The following is a 23,089-nucleotide window of genomic DNA, read 5'->3' as shown; positions in this document are numbered from 1 at the left end:
CCCTATATATGCTCTTCATGATTTTATACACATACGTTCTCCTAAGCTCCAATGAAAAAAATCCCAACCTGCTCAACTTCTCTGCATAACTCGGTAACTCAAGTTCCAGCAACTTCCCCACAAATCTCCTCTGCACCCTTTCCAGCTGAATGGCATCTTTCCTACAGCAGGGTGATCAAAACTGAACAGAATATTCTAAATGCAGCCTTGCCAACATCTTGTACAATTGCAACATAACATCCGAACTTTATAATGCCCTGACTGATGAAGGCCAGCAGACTAAAAGCCTTCTTCACTGCCGTCTACCTGTGACAGCACATACATGTACTTATACTCCTAGGACCCACTGTTCTACAACACTCCACAGTGCCCAACTGTTCACTGTGAAAGTCCTACCCTGATTTGTCTTCCCAAAATGTAACATCTTGAACTTAACCAAATTAAACTCCATTTGTCATTCCTCAGCCCACTTACCCAGCTGATCAAGATCCCTCTGTAAATTCTGATAACCATCTTCACTGTCAACACCACCACCTATTTTAGCGTCATCTCAAACTTACTAACCATGCCTTGTACATTATCATTCAAATCATTTATACAGGTGACAAATAACAATAGGCCCACCACCAACCCTGGGGAACACCACTAGTCACAGGCCTCCAGTCCAAAAAACAACCTTCCACCATCACTCTGCTTCCTACCATCAAACCAATTCTATATCCAATTAGCCAGCTCTCCCTGCATCCCATACTATCTAACTTTCCATAGCAGCCTATCATGTGGAACCTTATCAAAGGCCTTACTGAACATAGAACATTACAGCACAGTACAGGCCCTTCAGTCCACAATGTTGTGCCGACATTTTATCCTGCTCCAAGATCTATCTAACCTTTCCCTCCCACATAGCCCTCCATTTCTCTAACATCCATGTGTCTAAGAGTCTCTTAAATGTCCCTCATGTATCTGTCCCCACAACCTCTGCCGGCAGTGCATTCCACGCACCCACCACTGTGTAAAAAAACTTACCCGACAACCCCCTTATACCTTCCTCCAATCACCTTAAAATTATATGAAGTCCATATAGATTACATCACCACCCCACCCCCATCAATCTTCTTGGTTACTTCTTCAAAAAACTCGATCAAATTAGCGATACATAATCTCCCACGCTCAAAGCTGTGCTGACTATCCCTGATCAACCATTCTTTCCAAATGCTTGTATATCTTGTCCCTCAGACTCCCCTCTAGTAATTTTCCTACCACAGATGTTAGGCCTACTGGTCTATAGTTCCCAGACTTTGCTTTGCCACCATTCTTAAATAAAGGCACAATCTCAGCCACCCTCCAGTCTGCTGACATTTCACTCATCGCTAATGATGATGCATACATCTTAACCAGGGCTCCTGCAATTCCTGCTCTAGCTTCCCAGTGTTCTTAGATATAGCTGGTCAAGCCCTGGAGTTTTATCTATCTTCATACATTTTAAGACATCCAGTACCTCCTCTGCTGTAATGCACACTATTCCTAAGACCTCCCCATTATCTAGCTCAAGTTCCAAAGTCTTCATGTCCTTCCCCATGGTAAAAGCAGAGGAGAAATATTCATTGAGGATCTTGCCCATCTCTTGCAGCTCCACACAAAGATGTCCCCTTTGGTCTTTGAGGGGCCCTATTCTCTCTCCGGTTACTCTTTTTCCCTTAATATAAAGTCTCTTTGGATTCTCCTTAATCTTCTCTACCAAAGCTATTTCATGCCTCCTTTTGTGCCCTTGAGACTCTTGCATCCCCTATACTGCTCCAGGGATTCACTTGACCCCAGCTGCCTGTACCTGACCCATACCTCCTTTTTTGTGACCAGAGCCTCAATATCGCTCGTCATCCAGGTCCCCTACTCCTGCCAACCTTGCCTTTCACTCTAACAGGAACATGCAGATCTTGAACTAGTGATATCTCACTTTTAAAAGCCTCCTACTTGCCAGTTGTCCCTTTGCCTGCATACAACCTACTCCAATCAACTTTTGCAAGCTCTTGTCTAATACTGTCAAACTTTCCCTTGCCCCAGTTTAAAACTTTAACTTGTGAACCAGATCTGTCCCTTTCTATAACTAATTTGAAACTAATAGAACCATGGTTGCTGGTCCCAAAGTGCTCCCCACTGACACTTCAGTCATGTGTCTTGCCCCATTTCCCAAGTGTTGGTTAAGCTTTGCCCGCACTCTAGTAGGGCCCTTTATATATTGCCTGAGGAAACTTTCCTGAACATACTTCATAAATTCCACCCCATCTAAGCCCTCAGCACTATGGCAGTCCCAGTCTATATTAGGAAAGTTAAAATCCCCTATGACAACCCTATTATTCCTGCAACTTCCTGCAATCTCCCTACATATTTGTTCCTGTAATTCCCATTGACCCCAGAACACTACGCAAAAAGATGTATTTCACTGCGTGTTTTGATGTACATGTGACTAATAAAGATATCTTTCCTTATCTGACTGTTCGGGGGGCCTATAGTATAATCCCAAAGTGATCATCTTCTTACTTCTCAGCTCCACTCGAAGCCTCACTGGATGATCCCCAAGTAATTTCATCTCGGACTACTGCCGTGACATTTTACTTAATCAGAAATGCAACTCCCTTCTGCCACCTCTATCCCACCTACAGCACCTGTGCCCTGGAACATTTAGCTGCCAGTCCTGTCTCTCCCATGGCCATGTATCTGTAACAAATGTACAGAGAATGTAAAACCAGAATAGCTGGATTCAGCTTGTGAAATCTCGAAACTCATTAGTTATCTGAAACCACCTATTTATATCTCCTAAATTACTCAAAACATACTGCCACAAGAACTAGCCAGTAGATATCCAAGTACCAACCATAGGCCTAAAGCACTACTGGACTCTCAGTGCATGCATTTTCAATTCTGGAGCAGAAATAGGAATTCTTAAAATGTCAAAATTCTCACCTTTACATAGACATTTCCAACCAGGTGATCACCCAGATTGTCACAGACATTCATCTCTTCGATTTCACCATACTTTTCTTCCATTTCTGTGAAGACCTCCTACAGATAAAGGAAAGCACAATTGTCAAACGTTTCAGCATTGAGGCAAAGCTGCAACTTAATCCCACAACAGAAGGTGGTGCATCAACTTGATTGAGGGCATCAAGTGGAGACAGGGGAAGAGACTTATGACCATTAATACTGCTACATATTTCCCTAATATGTACTAAGAGATACCAAAACTAACCAATGGAAAAACCATCCCATATGATAAGGATAACAGTCTGTACATGCAACAACCAGTACACTCCATCAATGGCTCAGTCACGGAGCCGTACAGCACAGAAACAGACCCTTCAGCCCATCATGCTAGCTTTTTGGGCATCTACACTGATCCTATTTGCGCACATTAGGACCATATCTTTCAATGATCTGCTATTTTCGGGGCAGGCACAGTAGTGTAGTGGTTAGCATAACACTATTACAGTGGAAGCGACCCGGGTTCAATTCCTGCTGCTCTCTGTAAGGAGTTTGTATGTTCTCCCCGTGTCTGCATGGGTTTCCTCCAGGTGCTCCGGTTTCCTCCCACATTCCAAAGACATACAGATTAGTAAATTGTGGGCATGCTATGTTGGCGCCGGAAGCGTGGCGACACTTGCGGGCTGCCCCCAGAACATTCCACGCAAAAGGTGCATTTCCACTGTGTTTCTCGATGTACATGTGACTAATAAAGATATCTATTTAAGTGCCTGTCAAAATGCCTTTTAAACAGTGGTTGTGTCTGATTCCGCCACCTCCCTTGGCAGAGAGTTCCAGATATCAACCAACCACTGTGTTAAAAAAAACTTTTCCCTTAAATCCCCTTTAAATCTACTTCCTGTCACCTTAAACCTATGTCCTCTTGTTTCTGATACCCCTACCAAGGGAAGAGGATTTTGACCATCTACCCTATGCCTCCATCAGGTCAGTCATCCACCTTCGCTCCAGGGAAAACAAGCCCAGCCTATCCAATCTCTCCCCATAACTGAAGTCCTCTAATCCAGGCAACATTCTGGGGAATCCCCTCTGCAATCTCTCCAGTTCAACCACATCCTTCCTAGAGTGCAGTGACCAGAACTGTTGCAACATAATGTCCTAACTTTTACACTCCATGCCGACCTATGAAGGCAAGCATGCCAGGTGCCTTCTACCCATGTGGCTGAACCCCAAGGTCCCTCCGTTCATCAACATCCCATAGTGCTTTACTATTACTGTATATGTCCTACCCTCATTTGACTTACCAAAATGCGTCACCTCTCATTTGTTTGGATAAATTCCATCTGCCAACGCTCCACCCAACTTTCGATTTGATCCACACACTGCTGTAACCTTGGACAACCTTCTTCGCTATCCACAACACCACCAACTTCTGTGGCACCCACAAACTTACTAATCATATCTCCTATATTTACATCCAAATCTTTATAACATACATCACAACAAACAAGATCCCTGTGGTACAGCACTGCTCATGGACTTTAATCAAAAAAGCACTCTTCCACCGCTACTCTGCCTCCTATCACAAAGCAATTTTGGATCCAGTTAGCCAGCTTTCCTTGGATTCCATGTGGCTTAACCTCCTGCACCAGCCTAATATGATAACATAGCAGTATTTAGCATGTCCACGTACATGTATAAGATTTAGTGCGTTAGTGTTTTCTAACTTGGCATTCACATTAAATGTTAAAACCCTAGTTATGAAGAGAAATGCAGTATATTTGCCCCAGCCTGTTGTTTGACTGTATAAGTGGCCAAAAATTCTCGGCCAGAGGAGCAGAGCTTCAATCCACATCAACGAGTACACACCATAGGGATCCGAGATTGGGCCATGTCTGCAATCCCATAGTAACTCAGGTTTGTAACAATACAGTCAATTAGCTTGACATGTCTCTGACCTTGCTTATTTAAAAGCAATATTTTGTTTTTGGGGGGTGGGTGGGAAGCGTGTGGGGTGGGGTGGAATTTGTTATACCACCACACAGAACCCCAAATGCCTAGCTAAAGTACATATACAGTCTTCTCACTCTGCCTTCATTCAACTACCCTAGTACCTCCTCAAAAATCTCATTCAGGTTAGTGAGCAGCATTTCTCCTGCCCAAAGCCACGCTGATGATCCCTGATCAGCCCTTTCCAAATCCATACAAATCGTATCCCTTAGGATAGGCTTTTGGATAGGTACTTGGATAGGAAAGGCAGGGAGGAATATGGTCCTAATGTGGGCAAATAGGATTAAGATAGATAGGCATCACAGATGAGGTGCGCCAGATTGAATCGTTTCTACGACTGAAAAACTTGAGCATGTAGATATTAAGAAAAAGGATGTGCTGGAGCTTTTGAGAAGCATCAAGTTGGACAAGTCGCCAGGACCAGATGAGATGTACCCCAAGCTACTGTGGGAGGCGAGGGAGATTGCTGAGCCTCTGGTGATGATCTTTGCATCATCAGTGGGGACGGGAGAGCTTCCAGAGGATTGGAGGGTTGTGGATGTTGTTCCTTTATTCAAGAAAGGGCGTAGAGATAGCCCAGGGAATTATAGACCAGTAAATCTTACGTCAGTGGTTGGTAAGTTGATGGAAAAGATCCTAAGAGGCAGGATCTATGAACATTTGGAGAGGTATAATACGATTAGGAATAGTCAGCATGGCAGGTCCTGCCTTACAAGTCTGATTGAATTTTTTGAGGATGAGACTAAACACATTGATGAAGGGAGAGCAGTAGATGTAGTACATATGGATTTCAGCAAGGCATTTGATAAGGTACCCCATGCAAGGCTTATTGAGAAAGTAAGGAGGCATGGGATCCAAGGGGACATTGCTTTGTGGATCCAGAACTGGCTTGCTCGCAGAGACAAAGAGCGGTTGTTGATGGGTTGTCTTCTGCATGGAGGCTGGTGACCAGTGGTGTGCCTCAGAGATCTGTTCTGGGACCCTTACTCTTAGTGATTTTTATAAATGACCTGGATGAGAAAGTGGAGGGACAGGTTAGTAAGTTTGCTGATGACACAAAGGTTGGAGGTGTTGTGGATAGTGTGGAGGGCTGTCAGAGGTTACAGCGGGACGTAGATAGGATGCAAAACTGGGCTGAGAAGTGGCAGATGGAGTTCAACCCAGATAAGTGTGACGTGGTTCATTTTGGTAGGTCAAATATGATGGCAGAATATAGTATTAATGGTAAGATTCTTGGCAGTGTGGAGGATCAGAGGGATCTTGGAGTCAGAGTCCATAGGACGCTCAAAGCAGCTGCACAGGTTGACTCTGTGGTTAAGGCGGCATATGGTGTATTGTACTTCATCAATCGTGGAACTGAATTTAGGAGCCGAGAGGTAATGTTGCAGCTATATAGGTCCCTGGTCAGACCCCACTTGGAGTACTGTGCTTAGTTCTGGTCACCTCACTACAGGAAGTATGTGGAAGCCATAGAAAGGGTGCAGAACAGATTTACAAGGATGTTGCCTGGATTGGGGAGCATGCCTTTTTAAAACAGGTTGAGTGAACTTGGCCTTTCCCCCTTGGAACGACGGAGGATGAGAGGTGACCTGATAAAGGTGTATAAGATGATGATAGTCAGAGGCTTTTTCCCGGTGCTGAAATGGTTGTCACAAGAGGACACAAGTTAGGTATAGAGATGTCAGGGGTAAGTTTTTTTTTACTCAGTGGTGAGTGCATGGAATGGGCTGCCGGCAATGGTGGTGGAGGTGGATACGATAGGGTCTTTTAAGAGACTTTTGAATAGGTACATGGAGCTTAGAAATTACTAGGCTTACCCACAGCCCTTTGTGGGCCGAAGGGCCTGTTTTGTGCTGTAGGTTTTCTATGTTTCTGATTCTTAAGACATTTGCCAATAATTTGGCACAAGATGCAGAGCCTTGGTAATTGGATTCAAAATTGGCTTGGCCATAGAAGATAGAGTTATGGTGAAAAGATGTTATTCTGACTGGAGGTCTGTGACCAGTGGTGTTCTGTAGGGATCAGTGCTGAGAGCTCTGATGGTGATATAAATGATTTGGAAGAAAATGTAGGGGGGCAGATTATTAAGTTTGTAGACAACACAAATATTGGCAGAGTTGTGGAGAGTGAGGAAGATTGTACAGTGGGATGTACATCATATATGAAGACATGGGCAGAGAAATGGCAGAGGAGTTTAATCTAGACAAATGTGAGGTGTTGCACTTTGGAAGATCAAATGCAAGAGGAAAGTATAGAGTAAATGACAGGATCCTTAGAAGCACTGATGTACAGAGGGATCTTTTAGTGCAAATCCATAGCCCCGAAAGTGGCAACACAAGTCAATCGGCTCGACACAGGCATGATGGACCAAAGGGCACACCCCTGTGCTGTACTGTTCCATCGTCTTCATGAAGAAACTAATTTACTCCAACAGGTAGAGGAACAGAATGGACCAGCTATGATCATAGTGTCACGCTGGGTCTGATTCTGAGAAACAAAATTAGGAAAGACATCAAATAATGCCTGCTACCTTGGGATTGCTAACCACAATAAGAATGGACAAAAGGTGATATGGAATTATGGTAGAGCTTAAGGAGAGGAATGCCCTGAAATGTCAAAGATTGCAGGCCCACCAAACAAGTACAGTACAGGGTAGAGAATATAGTTAGAAGTAAAAGCTTTGGGAAGTTAAAAACATTTAAGACTGAAGGATGATACAGTGTTGTATCCAGGTACAAGAGTTGGGATGTCATGTTACAACGTACAAGACGTTGGTTTAGGACTGAGATGAGGAGGGACTGCTCTTCCCCCCCGAGAGGAGTAAATCTGTGGAATTCTCTGGCCAATGAAGCAGCAGAGGCTACCTCATTAAATATATTTAAATGTTTGCACGGTAGGGGAATTAAAGGTTATGAGGAAAAGGCAGGTTGGTGGAGCTGAGTCCACGGCCAGATCTTATTGAATGGCGGAGCAGGCTCGACAGGCCAGATGGCCGACTCCTGCTCCTGTTTATCTTCTTATGTGAGACCACACTTGGGAGTATTGTGTGCAGTTCTGGTCACCCAACTATAGAAAAGACATCATTAAGCTGGAAAGGGTGCAGAAAAGATTCATGAGGATGTTACTGGGACTGGAGCGCTTGAGTTATAAGGAGAGACTGGATAGACTGGGACTGTTTTCCCTGGAGCACAGGAGGCAGAGCAGTGACCTTATAGACATTTATAAAATCATGAGGGGCGTAGATAAGGTGGATGGTCCCAGGGTAGGGGAGTCTAAAACCAGAGGACATAGATTTAAGGCAAGAGGAAGAAGATTAAGAGGGACCCAGGGGGAAACTTTTTCCACAGAAGATGGTGGGTAGTTGGAACAAGCTGCCAGAGGAAGCTGTAGAAGCAGGTACATTCACAATGTTTAAAAGACATTTAGACAGGTATATGGATGGAAAAGGTTTAGAGGGTTATGGGCCGAACACAGGCAAATGGGACTAGCCCATAGACATTTTGGTCAGCATGGATGAGTTGAGCCAAAGGGTGCATTTCCATGCTGTATAACTCTATGACTCAGTCACTGAAAACAAAGACACAGGTGCAGCAAGCAGTTAAGAAACCAAATGTTGGTTTTCATAGCAAGAGGATGAGTGTAGAATAAGGATATCATTTTTTTCAGGAGTTTGTCAAGACCATATTTGGAACATTGTGTGCAGTTTCAGTCTCCTTACCTATGGAAGATGTGTTGGCCATATAGAGAGTGCAGCGAAGGTTCGCCAGACTAATACCTGGGATGGCAGAACTGCCTTATGAGGAGATTAGGTCAACTAGGCTTATGTTCACTGGAGTTTCAAAGAATGAGATGGGGTCGAATTACAAAATTCTGACAGGGACAGACAGATTGGATGTGGATGGATACTCCCCTGGTTGGAGAGTTGGGGGTAGGATCCAGAGGTTACAGTGGGAGATAAACCTCTAGATGCAAAAGACATCAGGTGTATGGGAAAAGGTCAAGAATGTAGAGACAGGTGATCAGCCTTGACCCATTACATGGTGGAACAGGCTTGGAGGGCCAAATTGCCTGCACCTTCTCCTATTTTCTCTAGTAATAGAGTACAGGAGGCAGATAAATTGCTGAATGGGCAGACAAGAGGCAAATGAAATTTAAAACAAACTGTGTCACACTCTTTGGTAGAAAGAATAAGGAGACAATATAAAGTAAATGCTTGATGAGACCTTTCCCAGGTTATTGAGAGAGGCAAGAGAGATTGCTGGGTCTTTGACGAAGATCCTTGTATCCTCTCTAGTCACAGGCAAGGTCCCTGAAGACTGAAGAATAGCTAACACTGTTCCTTTGTTTAAGAAATAGAGATGATCCATGGAATTATAGGCTGGTGAACCTCACATCAGTGGTAGCGAAGCTATTGGAGAGGATTCCTAGGGACAGGATTTACTTGCATTTGGAAAAGCATGGGCTAATTAGGAATAGTCTGCATGGCCTTGTGCAGAGCAGGTCATGTTTTACTAACGACTGAGATTTTTGAGGAGCCAATCAAGATGATTGATGAGGGTAGAACAATAGATGTCGTCTTCATGGACCTTAGTAAGGAATTTGACAAGGTCCCTCATACAGTAGGCTGATCCAGAAGATTAAGATGCACGGAATTTAGAGTATTCATAGATCAGATTTAGAATTGGCTTGCCCATAGGAGACAGAAGGTAGTGGTGGAGGGGTGTTAATCTGGCTGGCGGTCTGTGACCAGTGGTGTTCTGCAGGGATCAGTGCTGGGACCTCTGTTGTTTGAGATATATATAAATGACTTGGACGAAAATGTAGATGGGTTGATTAAGTTTGCAAACGACATGAAAATTGATGGACTTACAGATAGTGAAGAAGGTTGTCAAAGGATGCAACAGGATATAGATAAGATGCAGATATGGGCGAAGGAATGGCAGATGGAGTTTAAGATATCTTTGTTAGTCACACGTACATCGAAACACACAGTGAAATGCCTCTTTTGCGAAGTGTGTTCTGGGGACAGCCCGCAAGTGTCGCCATGCTTCCAGCACCAACACAGTATGCCCACACCTTCCTAACCAGTATTCTTTGGAACGTGGGACGAAACTGGAGCACCTGGAGGAAACCCAGCAGACACGGCGAATGTACAAACTCCTTACAGACAGTGGCTAGAATTGAACCCAGGTCACTGGCACTGTAATAGCGTTACGCTAACCACTACACTACTGTGCCCAAAATGTGAGGTGTTAGACTTTGGGAGGTCAAATGCAGGCGAAAAGTATACAGCAGGACCCTTAACGGCATTGATGTATAGTGGGATCTGGGGGTCCAAGTCCATAGCTCCTTTAAAAGTGGCAACACAAGTAGATAAGAGTGGTAAAGGTGTATGACACGCTTGCCTTCATTGGTCGGGGCACTGAGTACAAGAGTCAGGAAGTCATGTTGCAGGCCACATTTGGAGTACTGTGTGCTGTTCTGGTTGCCCCAATACAGAAATGATATGGAGGCTTTGGAGTGGGCGCATAAAGGTTAGCAGGATGCTGCCTGGAAGAGGTTAGTAGCTACAAGGAGAGCTGGACAAACTTAGTTTTCTCTGGAGCGTTGGAAGCTCAAGGAAGACCTCACAGAAGTTTATAAGTGGCAAAGATTGGGTAGACAGTCAGGAGTCATGTTCACAGGGTAGAAATGTCAAATACTAGAGGCTATGCATTTAAGGTGACAGGGGACAAGTTCAAAGGAGATATGTGGGGCAAGTTTTTTCACTCAGAGAATGGTAGCTGCCTGGAACATGCTGCCAGGAGAGGTGGTGGAAGCAGATAGGATAATGGTGTTTAAGAGGCTTTTAGATTGACACATGAATATGCAGGGAATGGAGGGATATGGATCATATACAGGAAGAAGGGATTATTTTAACTTTGCACCGTGTTCAGCACGGATTTGGTGGGCCAAAGGGCCTGTCTCTGTGCTATACTGTTCTATGGTCTAAAGATTGTGCAGGAACGGAAGGTGGTGTGTGTACATATGCAGATATCCTTGAGAAGAGGGATGCTGAGAGAGTGGTTATAGGATACTGGGATTGATAAAAGAGGTACAGAATACAAAAGCAGACAAATTATGTTGAACCTGAACATGACGATGTTAGGGCCACCACTGGAATATTGTATCCAGCTCCAGTCACCACAACTTCAGGAACAATTTGATGGTCCCGTAGAAGGTGTAGTAAAGATTTCCTAGAATGGTTTCAGACGAAAGACTTCAGCTACACGGTTGGATTGGAGAAGCTGAGGTTGCTCTTGGAGTAAAGTTGTTTGAGGGGAGATTTGATAATGGTGAGCGAAATCTTGACTGACTTAGAAAATATAGCCCAGAGATTTAAGCTACAAGGTGCTGAACTATTGATCCAAGGCTACTGCATAAGTTCTAATCCAGCCATGATAGCTGGAGAATTTAAATTCAAATAATTATATAAATTTGGAATTTAAACTACCTCTCTCAATGAGACTTAACACAAAACTACTGGAATGGATAAAGACTTATCCAGTCACTCATCTCTTTCAGGGAAGGATTTTTGCTGTACTGAGTTTGACTTTGTATGACCCCAGATCCACCAACATGGTGACTTTTACCTGCCTCTTATTCAGAAGCAATTAGGATGGATAATAAATGCTGGCACTGCCAATGAGGACCACATCACACGGGCAAATAAAAAAGCAGTGGGTGGTCTGATTAGAGAACATAAAATTTTGCATGAAAGAATTGAGGGAGAAGTGAGGAGAAAGTTTTCACTTTGTATATAGAATATGGAATCACTGCTTGTAAGAGTTTTGAGAGAGAATAACATCCGTAGGAAAAGAAGGGAATAGGAGTGTTGGGATTGTTCAACACAAAACCAGCATAAATTCCTGAGATCAAATGGCCATAACAATTCCATGATTCTACACTTCAAATGGGCATCATTGTGAAATGGAGGAAGAATATTGAGGTATTTGGGGCAGTACAAATTCATTGGATGGTGTTCTGCGCAGGCAAATAAAAGTACAGAATTTAGGATTAGATGGGTAGCTGGAAAAAGGAGTGAAGGTGATACACGAAGAGGGTGGGTGAATGCAATCAGACTATTTGCCTGTGGGGGCCAGAGGGGTGTTGAGACTCATATGGGGTATTTTGACTGAATGACCACTTTTGTGCCAGAATTTCTATGTATAGATAAAAGATTTTAATCAGTTTGTCTGAATTTGTCAAAAGTGGTACAATGGTTGGTGTGAATGCAGTGGGCTGAAGGGCTTGGTTCTGCACTGAATCATAGAACAGTACAGCACAATACAGGCCCTTCGGCCCACAATGTTGTGCCGACCTTTAAACCTCGCCTAAAAACTATCTAACCCCTTCCCCCCACATATCCCTCTATTTTAAATTCCTCCATATGCTTATCTAGTAATCTCTTGAATTTGACCAATGTACATGCCTGCACCACCACCCCAGGCAGCGCATTCCATACCCCAACCACTCTCTGGGTAAGAAAACCTCCCTCTGATATCTCCCTTGAACTTTCCACCCAATACTTTAAAGCCATGCCCTCTTCTATTGAGCACTGGTGCCCTGGGAAAGAGGCGCTAGCTGTCCACTCTATCTGTTCCTCTTAATATTTTGTATACCTCTATCATGTCCCCTCTCATCCTCCTTCTCTCCGAAGAGTAAAGCCCTAGCTCCGTTAGTCTCTCCTCCTAATGCATACTCTCTAAACCAGGCAGCATCCTGGTAAATGTATGGCCATGACTTTATATACACCAAAATCTTTGCTCAGAGTTAGAGTTATGCTCCTGATTCAGCCAAATACACCTGGACAGAAAAAGGCCAAAGCTGGTGGATGAAAATGACAGGTTATGTGTTCCACACCATCTAACCTGCCACCTTCTACTATTCAAAGCAAGAAAGCATAAGCTGCTTACCTCAAAGAACTCATCATAATGTTCTTGCATTTCAACATCACCAACAGCACCTAACAAGAGACAAATAACAAGATTTAGACAGTCGTACTTAATGCCAAACCCAAGACTTAAAGCTGCAGTATCTGATTGACCTCAAATTTAAAAATACATACACTTGTTAAATACACCATTCCACTTCAAATATTGAAATACAAGAACCTCTTCATCCTAGTGTGCATATTCCACTAAGGTTTTAAAGCCCCTTCCCGTGTCCATGAAAGTTCCAACTGACTTTGTAGTTATTCCAGCACTCCTGACAGCCACCATCTGTGTTTAGGTGCTCAGTGTTAGCTGGCCTGTAACTCCAAGAGGGATCATCCATGTTGTAGACACATTAATTAATATGACTCAAACATTCCAAAATGTTCATTCAATATTGAATTCTTAAGTGCACGCATTCAGCTTGGGATTCTCATTGGCGGATTCCCTCCAGCCAGCTGTCTCAAGTTACAGCAACGGTTTGGTTACAATACCTGCTGCAATCAGAGCCAAACATAAGTCAGGTTTAGAGGAAAGATAAGGGCATCGAGTGAGGGTGTGTATACAAAAGCTGTGAGTGACTCAGATGTGCAGGGTTGGATAGGATAGAGTCAAGTCACAAAACACAGTGCTATGATATTCAGTAGTTTTTTGAGGGATGTGTGAGGAAGGTACAGACAGATGCAAACTCAATTTTTGTGGAAGTGATCATTTAAGGAATGGCAGATGCAATTTAACTCAGATGAGTGCGAGGTGTTGCACTTTTGCAAGTTAAGCCAGGGCAGCACATACACAATAAATAGCAGAGCCCTGGAGAGTGTTCTAGAACCGACAGACCTAGGGGTACAGGTACATAGGTCCCTGAAAGTGGTGACACAGGTAGACAGGGTGATGAAGGTGTTTGGCACACTTGCTTTCATCAGTTGGGGCATTGAGTACAGGTGTTGGGACATCATGTTGCAACTGCACAAGTCGGTGAGACCACACTTGGAGTATTGTGTGCAGTTCCGGTCACCCAGCTATAGGAAGGATGTCATTAAGCTGGAAAGGGTTCAGAAAAGGTTCACAAGACTGTTACTGGAACTGAGAATGACCCCAGGACTGAAAGGCTTAATGTGTGATGAGCATTTAAATTCTCTAGGCTGTACTCGAAGTTCAGAAGGATGAGACGGATCTCATTGAAACCTACCAGATACTGAAAGGCCTAGATAGAGTGGAGATGAAGAGGATGTTTTCATTAGTAGCAGGATCTGAGGGTTGAGCCTCAGAATAAAGGGATGCCCTTTTAAAACTGTGATAAGTGGGAATTTCTTCAGCCAGAGTGTTATAAATGTGGAATTTATTGCCACAGAGGGTTTACAGGCAAAGTCATTGGGGTGTATTTAAGGCAGAAATTGATAGGTTCTTGATTAGTAAAGGGGTTAAGAGTTACTTGGAGAAAGTAGGAGAATGGGGTTGAAAAAAAATCAGCCATGATTGAATGACAGAGCAGATACGATGGGCTGAATGGCCTAATTATGCTCCTATATCTTCTGGCCTCATGGAGGGTTTGAGTTTATAAGGAGAGGCTGGGTAGGCCAGGACTTTCTTCCCTGGAGCGAAGGAGGCTGAGGGGTGACCTTAAGAGGTATATAAAATCATGAGGGGAGTATACAAGATGGATGGTCACAGTTTTTTTCCATGTTTAGGGGAGTCTAATACTCGAGGACTAGGGCTAAGGCAAGAGGGGAAAGATTTAAAAGGGGTGTGAGTGGCAAATTTTTTCCCACCCAGAGGGTGGTGGGTATATGGAATAAATTGCCAAAGGAAGTGGTAGAGGTGGGTACAATTACAACATTTAAAATACATTTAGACAGGTACATGAATAGGAAAGTTTTGAGGGATATGGGCCAAATGCGGGCAAATGGCACTAGCTCAGGTAGACATCTTGGTCAGTATGGACCGGATGGGCCAAAGGGCCTGTTTCCATGCTATATAATTCTATGACTATGATTTAACATAGATAAGAACAAAGACAGAATAAGAGTACAGATTTTAAGTCAACTTGATTAGAAAGCTGATTTAGCAAAAGTGGACTGGAAACAGGTATTTCAAGTGTTAGCACAATGGGAGATATTTAAAGTGATTACAGGGACTCTAAAATCCTCCCACAAAGATGGTTCAACTGCCAAGTCTAGAACCTCCAGATCACATGTGCTTTGTGGGTTGGATGAGGCAAAAATGGAAAGATCTCAAGAAACCAAGAGATTAGTAGAGACGAATGCCTGGAAAAGTATAGGAAGGAGTGAAATTAATAGGGAAATCAGGAAAGCAATAAGATTGAAAAATCCAATGTAATTTCTTTAGTGCATAAACAGCAAGAGTAGGGACCAAAAAGGTAACCTGTATCCAGGGACAGAAATTGTAGGCACGTTTTTTAAAGGATTGTTTGTCTTCACAACATAGTGGGATTATGCTGATGTAGTTGACAAACAAGAATAAAATATTGGAATGGATAAATACAACAAAAAAAATTAAGGAATTTATTTTTGAAAATTGTTAAGTCATTGGGCCCAGATGAAAATTACCTTGGATTGCTAAAAGGGAAAAAATGCAGAGGGCCTGACTAACTTGTCAACCCTCAGTGGCTGCAGGAGTGGTGCCAAATGATTATGTTGCCTCATTGTTTAAAAAGGGACGAACCAGTTTAACTTTAGATAGTCCATTCTAAGGAGGAGTTCCTGTAGGCACACGTGATTCAGGGATAGCCAGCCAGATTTATTAAGGATGTTCCCAAATAATCCAAATTAACTTTGAGGTAACATGGGGAGGGATTAGTCAAAAGTTTTGCATTGATGTGGTCTTGAATTTTAAAAAGGCTTATAACAAGCTCCAAATTTGTAAGCTGATCAAGAAAGTAAAACCCTATGGATTCAGGGGAAAGTAGCAATTTAGACCTAAAATTGGTTCAATGATTACAAAAAAAGTGCAATTGTTGATTCACGCTTCTATGACTGGAAGGCTGTTATCAGGTACATTCCACTGGGCTCAGCATTTGGTCCCTTGCTTTTTGAAATGCTGACAGACCTAAATATGCAGTTTAGAGATGATACAAAAATTGTAGCGTAGTTGACAATGATGAGTAGTATTCTAGACTGCAGAAAGGTACAGATGGTCTTATAAGTTGGTCAGAAAAATGGCAATGGAATTTAATCCAGAGATGTGGGAGATGGTGCATTTGGGAAGGTGTGACAAGGGATAAATGGGAAGACATTAGGTGATGTGGAGGAATAGGGACACCTTGGAGTGTATGTCGACAGATTCCCAAAGGTAGAATAGATGAATAAGGGCTATGGGCTATGGGCTACTTTGCTTTATTTGCTGACAAAGAATAACAGGTTATGAGAACTGATTAGGTACAAGATAGAACACAGACTGAGTATTATGCAGAGTTCTACTTACAGGAAGATGTGTTACACTGAAGAGGGCACAAGAGATTTAAGAGGATGTTGCTTGGACGGGATAATGCTTAGCTATGAGGAAAGATTATGGATAAACTAGGAGCATATACTTTGGAACAGTGGAAGCGAAGGAGAGAATTGAGGTATATAAAATACAAGTGGCTTAAATAAAGTAAAACAATGATTTAAATGAAAATTTAAGAAATGCACATGCTGGAAATCTAAAACAAAAACAATGCTACAAAAACTCAAGTCAGGCATCATCTGTCAACAGTCAATATTACGGATCTGCAACCCTTCATCATAACTGGAAAAGAGAGAGGTACAAACATGTATGCAGCAGGAGGGAAGGTCGGGGATGGGTGCATACAACGAAGGAAATATCTGTGTTAGATGAGTCGAAATGGCTTGATGAGGATAGTTATTAGCACATTAAGCCGGTAGGCTGTGTAATGAGTAGTGAAGCACTCCCTTTGTTCAGGTGAGGGCTGAAGATTTCTATCCCTGAAGGAAAAGATGATTTAAACATCCCCTTAAGATTCCCAGGACTCTGGATTCCTGGGGAAGATGGGTCCTATGCAAATCACATGGGTTCTCTCAAGCACATCAGAGTCAATGCTGTTGTAGGCACCTGCTGGTGCTGATGGTTTAAGCAAACTTGGCAGGGAAATGAAACCCTGATTGGTGAAATTGGCAATCAATAAGAGTTTGGCAAGCAGAAAGAAGACAAGGCTGGAAAGAACAAAGGAGTTTTGCAGTGCTCAATGGCATTATACATCAGTACAAAGAGTGCAGAGCGACTGAGGTCATAGATGATACATAGGAGTAAGATCACAACTTTGGTGAACTAGGAGTTAAGGGCCAGCAACACAATGGGAACAGGGTTTCCAGGCAAGAAAACAAAGATAAAGATGAGTTGGGAAATTGATTAGAGAAACAATCAGAGCTGTGAGGAAGGGTGCAATGAGCAACAATCAACTACTAAGTCCACAGGGTTGCACCTAAACTGGAAAGGAATCAATATCCTTGCAGGGAGGCTTGCTAGTGCTACTCAGGATTTAAACTAGAGTGGCAGGGGGTTGGGAACCAGAGCAACAGGTCAGACGCTAGAGGGATTGATGGGAAGATGGATGTTATGCCAAATCTGAAAGGATAGACAGGCAGTGACAGGTTAATGAACACTGTGGGACTGATGCAGGAGTATTATGGGCAAAGCAGATAAAGTTTGAGTCTGGGTAAGTAGATGGAATTATGTTATGATTATTACGGTTGTGAGAGGGGCCAGCAGCTCAATGTTCCTGGGTTTCATTGTTTTAAGAAAAGATAGAGCGGGAGGTAAAAGAGGCAGAGGAGTTGCATTACTAATCGGGGAGAGTATCAGAGCTACACTCAAGAGAGGACATACTGCAGGGTTCATCCACTGAGGCATAGGAAAGATGCAATCACCCTGGCTGCAACTCCCAATAGACAGCAGAAGATTGAGGAACATAAGTATGAGATTATGGACAGGTCTAAAAGTAACAGTTGTTATTGTGGGTGATTTTAACTTCCCTAATATTGACTGGAACTTCCTCAGTGCAAGAGGCTTAGATGGGGCAGAATTTGTTAGGTGCATCCAAGAGGGTCTTTTGAAACAGTATATAGATAGTCCAAATAGAAGAGGGGCCATACTGGAGCTTGTATTGGGAAACGAGCCTGGCCAGGTGATTAATGCTTCAGTGGGAGAGCTTACTGGAAACACTGATCACAACTCCTTGTTTAAAGACAGGTATAAATAAGGACCTAGGGGGGAAAAGTATTAAATTGGGGCATGGCAAATTACAGCATTATTTGGCAGCAACTTGGGAAAGTAAATTGGGAGCAGCTGTTATCGGGTAAGTCTACATCTGGCATGTGGGAGCCATTTAAAGACCAGCTGCATGGAGATTAGGACAGATATGTTCCAGTGAGAAGGAATGACAAGGATGGCAAGTTAAGGGAACCTTGGATGATGAGGGAGGTTGTAAATTTAGTTTAGAAAGAAAAAGGAAGCATATGAAAGGTTTAGGAAGTTGAAAATCAGGAAGGGCCTTTGAGGAATATGAAGAAAGCCAGAAAGAACTCAGCAAGGAATTATGAGGGCCAAAAGGGAACATGAAATGTCCTTGGCAAGTAGGATTAAAGAGAACCCCCAAGGCATTTTTTATGTACATTAGAAACAAGAGAGTAATTAGGGAAAGAGTAGGACAGGTATACTCCTTTATACCTTTGGATAATGTTTGGTGGGAGGGAACACCTACCAGGGGTAAGGCGCAGTGACCAGGTCTCTGGCACTGAGCCTGGTTGTGTGCTGCAGAAGGGAAGGGGGGAGCAGAGGAGAGCGGTAGTGATAGGGGATTCAATAGTAAGGGGGCAGACAGCAGATTATGTGGATGTGAAAGAGACTCCCGGATGGTACGTTGCCTCCCCGGTGCCAGGGTCAGGGACGTCTCGGATCGGGTCCACAGCATTCTGAAGAGGGAGGGTGAACAGCCAGAGGTCGTGGTACATATTGGTACCAATGACAGAGATAGGAAAAGAGATAAGGTCCTGAAGAGGGAATATAGGGAGCTAGGTAGGAAGCTGAAAAGCAGGACCTCAGGGGTAGTATTCTCTGGATTGCTGCCTGTGCCACATGTCAGTGAGGGTAAGAATAGGATGATTTGGCAGATGAATGTGTGGCTGAGAAATTGGTGCAGGGGGCTGGATTTCAGGTTTGTTGATCATTGGGATCTCTTCTGGGGAAGGTACGACCTGTACAAAAGGGACGGGTTACACCTGAACTGGAGGGGGACCAATATTCTTCCGGGCAAGTTTGCTAGAACTGTTGGGGAGGGATTAAACTAGTTTGGCAGGGGGATGGGAACCAGAGTGATAGGTCAGAGCTTGGTTCATTTAGTGTCCAAGTAAATGCAGAGTGTAGAAAGACTGAGGAAGGATAGGCAGTTGAAAGGGCAAAATTACAGTCAGTTGGATGGGCTGAAGTGTGTCTACTTTAATGTGAGAAGCATCAGGAGCAAGGGTGGTGAACTTAAGAGTGTGGGTAAGTACGTGGAACTATGACATGGTAGCCATTACTGAGACTTGGCTGTCACAAGGGCAGGAGTGGGTACTGGATAGTCCGGGGTTTAGATGTTTCAAAAGGGACAGGGACAGAGGTAAAAGAGGTGGGGAAGTGGCTTTACTGATCAGGGACAGTGTCACAGCTGTAGAAAAGGAAGATGACCTGGAGGAATCACCTACTGAGTCAGAGTGGGTGGAGGTCAGAAACAAGAAGGGAGCGATCACTCTATTGGGAGTATTCTACAGAACCACCCCCCCCACCCCCCCATTAGCAGCAGAGACGCTGAGGAGCAGATTGGGAAGCAGATTTTGGAGAGGTGCAAAAATAACAGGGTTGTTGTCATGGGTGATTTCAACTTGCCTAATATTGATTGGCACCTCCTTAGTGTAAAGGGGATAGATGGGGCAGGAAGGATTCCTGACTCAGTATGTAGACAGGCTGACAAGAGGAGAGGCCGTATTGGACCTGGTACTAGGCAATAAGCTGATCATGTTTCAGATCTCTCAGTAGGAAAGCATTTTGGAGACAGTGACCATAACTCCATGAGCTTTACCATAGCCTTGGAGAGGGATAGGAGCAGATGAGATGGGAAAGTATTTAACTGGGGGAGAGGGAATTATGATGCTACTAGGCAGGAATTTGGGAGTGTAAATTGGGAAATATTCTTGGGGAAGTACACAGTGGAAATGTGGAGGTTGTTTAAGGAACACTTGCATGGGGTTCTGGATAGGTTTGTCCCATTGAGGTTGGGCAAGGGTGGTAGAGTGAAGGAACTACGGTTGACAAGAGATGTAGAATATCTTGTCAGGAGGAAGAAAGAAGCTTAACGAAGGTTTAGAAAGCATGGATCAGACAGGGCTCTGAAGAGTTACAAGGTAGCCAGGAGGGACCTTAAGAATGGACTTAGGAGATCTGGAAGGGAGCATGCAAAGCCCTTGGCAAGTAGGATTAAAGAAAACACCAAGGTGTTCTACACGTATGTGAAGAATAAGAGGATGACTAGAGTGAGGGTAGGAATGATCAGGGATAAAAGGGGAAACATGCCTGGAGTCGGATGGGGTAGGGGAGGTCCTTAATGAATACTTTCCTTCAGTATTCACCAGTGAGAGAGACCCTGATGTTTGTGAGGGTGGCGTACAACAGGCTGATATGCTAGGGCATGTCGACGTGAGGAAAGAGGATGTGTTGGAACTTTTGAAAAACATTAGGATAGATAAGTCACCAGGGGTGGATGGGATATATCCAAGGTTATTTTGGGAAGCGAGGGAAGAGATTGCTGCGCCTTTGGTGATGATCTTTGCATCCTCACTGGCCACAGGAGTAGTGCCAGATGATTGGAGGTTGGCAAATGTCCTTTGTTTAAGAAAGAGAGTAGGGATAACCCTGGAAATTATAGACCAGTGAGTCTTACTTCAGTGTTGGGCAAATTACTGAAGATTCTTAGAGACAGGATTTATGGGTGTTTAGAGAAGCATAGACTGATTAAGGACAGTCAGCATGGCTTTGTGAGGGGCAGGTCGTGCCTCACGAGCCTGACTGAATTCTTTGAGGATGTGACAAAGCACATTGATGAAGGTAGAGCAGTGGATGTCGTGTACATGGATTTTAGTAAGGTGTTTGATAAGGTTCCTCATGGAAGGCTTATTCAGAAAGTCAGGAGGCATGGGATCCAGGGAAACATGGCTGTGTGGATTCAGAATTGTCTCGCTCATAGAAGACAGAGGGTGGTGGTAGATGGAGCGTATTCTGCCTGGAAGTTGGTGACCAGTGGTGTTCAGCAGGGATCTGTTCTGGGACCCCTGCTCTTTGTAATTTTTATAGATGACTTGGATGAGGATATGGAACGGTCACTTAGTAAGTTTGCTGATGATACAAAGGTTGGTGGTGTTGTGGATAGTGTAGAAGGCTGCTGTAGATTACAACAGGATATTAATAGAATGCAGAGCTAGGCTGAGAAGTGGTAGATGGGAGTTCAACCCAGATGTGTGAAGTGATACACTTCGGGAGATCGAATTTGAAAGTAGAATACAAGGTTAATGGCAGGACTCTTAGCAGTGTGGAGGAATAGAGGGATCTTGGGCTCCACGTCTATAGATCCCAAGGTTGCCACACAGGTCAACAGGGTTGTTAAGAAGGTGTACAGAGTGTTGGCCTTCATTAGTCGGAGTATTGAATTCAAGAGCCACGAGGTAATGTTGCAGCTTTATAGAACTCTGGTTACTCCACACTTGGAGTATTGTGTTCCAATTTGGTCACCTCATTATAGGAAGGATGTGGAAGCTTTAGAGAGGGTGCAGAGGAGATTTACCAGGATGTTGCCTGGATTGGAGAGCATGTCTTATGAGGATAGGTTGATTGAGCTAGGGTTTTTCTCTTTGGAGAGGAGGATGAGAGGTGACTTGATAGAGATGTACAAGATGCTAAGAGGCATAGATCCAGTGGACAGTCAGAGACTTTTCAGTGCAACAATGGCTAACACAAGGGGACATAATTTTAAGGTGATTGGAGGACAGTATAAGAGGGATGTCAGAGGTAAGTTTTTTCCCCTCAGAGTGGTGGGTGCATGGAATGCACTGCTTGCAGAGGTTATGGGGGCAGATATATTAGGGACATTTAAGAGACTCTTAGATAGACAAATGAATGATAGAAAACTAGGGGGCTATGTGGGAGGGAAGGGTTAGATAGATCTTTGAGTAGGATAAAATGTCAGCACAACATTGTGGGCCATAGGGCCTGTACTGTGCTGTAGTGTTCTATGCTTAAGGACAGAATTTATCCTTGGAGTCAAGAGGATGTTGGCGAAGTACGAAATGAGTACTTTGCATCAGCATTCACCAAGGAGATGGACGTGGAAAACAGTGAGATCAGTGTGGGGTATTCTAATATAAGTCATTTTGAGGTCAAGGAGGAGATGTTGTTGGGTCTTTTGAAGGACACTAAGGTGGATAAATCCCCAGGGCCTGATGGGATCTATCCCAGGTTACTGAGAGAGGCAAGAGGAGATTGTGGAGCATCAAAGGTCTTTGTATCCTTTCTAGCCACAGGTGAGGTTCTGGAGACTGGAGAATAGCCAGTGTTGTTTTTTTTAAACAAGTGAAATAGAGATAATCCAGGAAATTATAGGCCGGTGAGCCTCACAGCCTATCCCTAAAAATCCTCTCCAAAAGGAAAGCTATTGAAGCGGATTCTTAGGGATAGGATTTACTCACATTCAGAAGAACATGGGCTAATTAGGGATAGTCACCATGGCGTTGTATGGGATAGGTCATGTATAACAAACTTGACAGTTTTTTTTTTGAGGAACTGACAAGGTGATTAAGGGTAGGGCAGTGAATGTTGTCAACATGGACTTTAAGGGGTTTGACAAAGTCCTCATCATAATCAGATTTATCATCACCAACTTAGATGACATGAAATTTGTTTCGCGGCAGCAGTACAGTGCAAAGACATAAAATTACTATAAATTACAATAATAAATAAATAGTGCAAAAGAACAAGGTAGGTTGACCAGGAAGATAAAGATGCATGGGATCCACAGTGAATTGTTAGTTTGGATTCAGAATTGGCTTGCCCATAGAAGACAGTGGGTAGCAGTGCAAGGGTATTAT

At 43.6% G+C, this 23,089-nt stretch overlaps 1 protein-coding gene across 1 annotated transcript in view; it reads right to left on the bottom strand.

Annotated features, from left to right (window-relative positions):
* The window catches only part of u2af1 (U2 small nuclear RNA auxiliary factor 1), a 95,096-nt gene that overhangs the window by 16,517 nt on the left and 55,490 nt on the right, over positions 1–23,089 (bottom strand). Inside the window, 2 exon segments of the mRNA XM_052013877.1 lie at positions 2,962–3,060; positions 12,942–12,991. Coding sequence (XP_051869837.1) covers positions 2,962–3,060; positions 12,942–12,991 — 149 coding nt within the window.

The sequence above is a fragment of the Pristis pectinata genome, chromosome 4, assembly GCF_009764475.1.
Source record: "Pristis pectinata isolate sPriPec2 chromosome 4, sPriPec2.1.pri, whole genome shotgun sequence".
Classification (NCBI taxonomy): Eukaryota; Metazoa; Chordata; class Chondrichthyes; order Rhinopristiformes; family Pristidae; genus Pristis; species Pristis pectinata.
The sequence above is the reverse complement of the archived record's forward strand: the minus strand, read 5'-3'. Positions and strand labels throughout refer to the sequence as shown.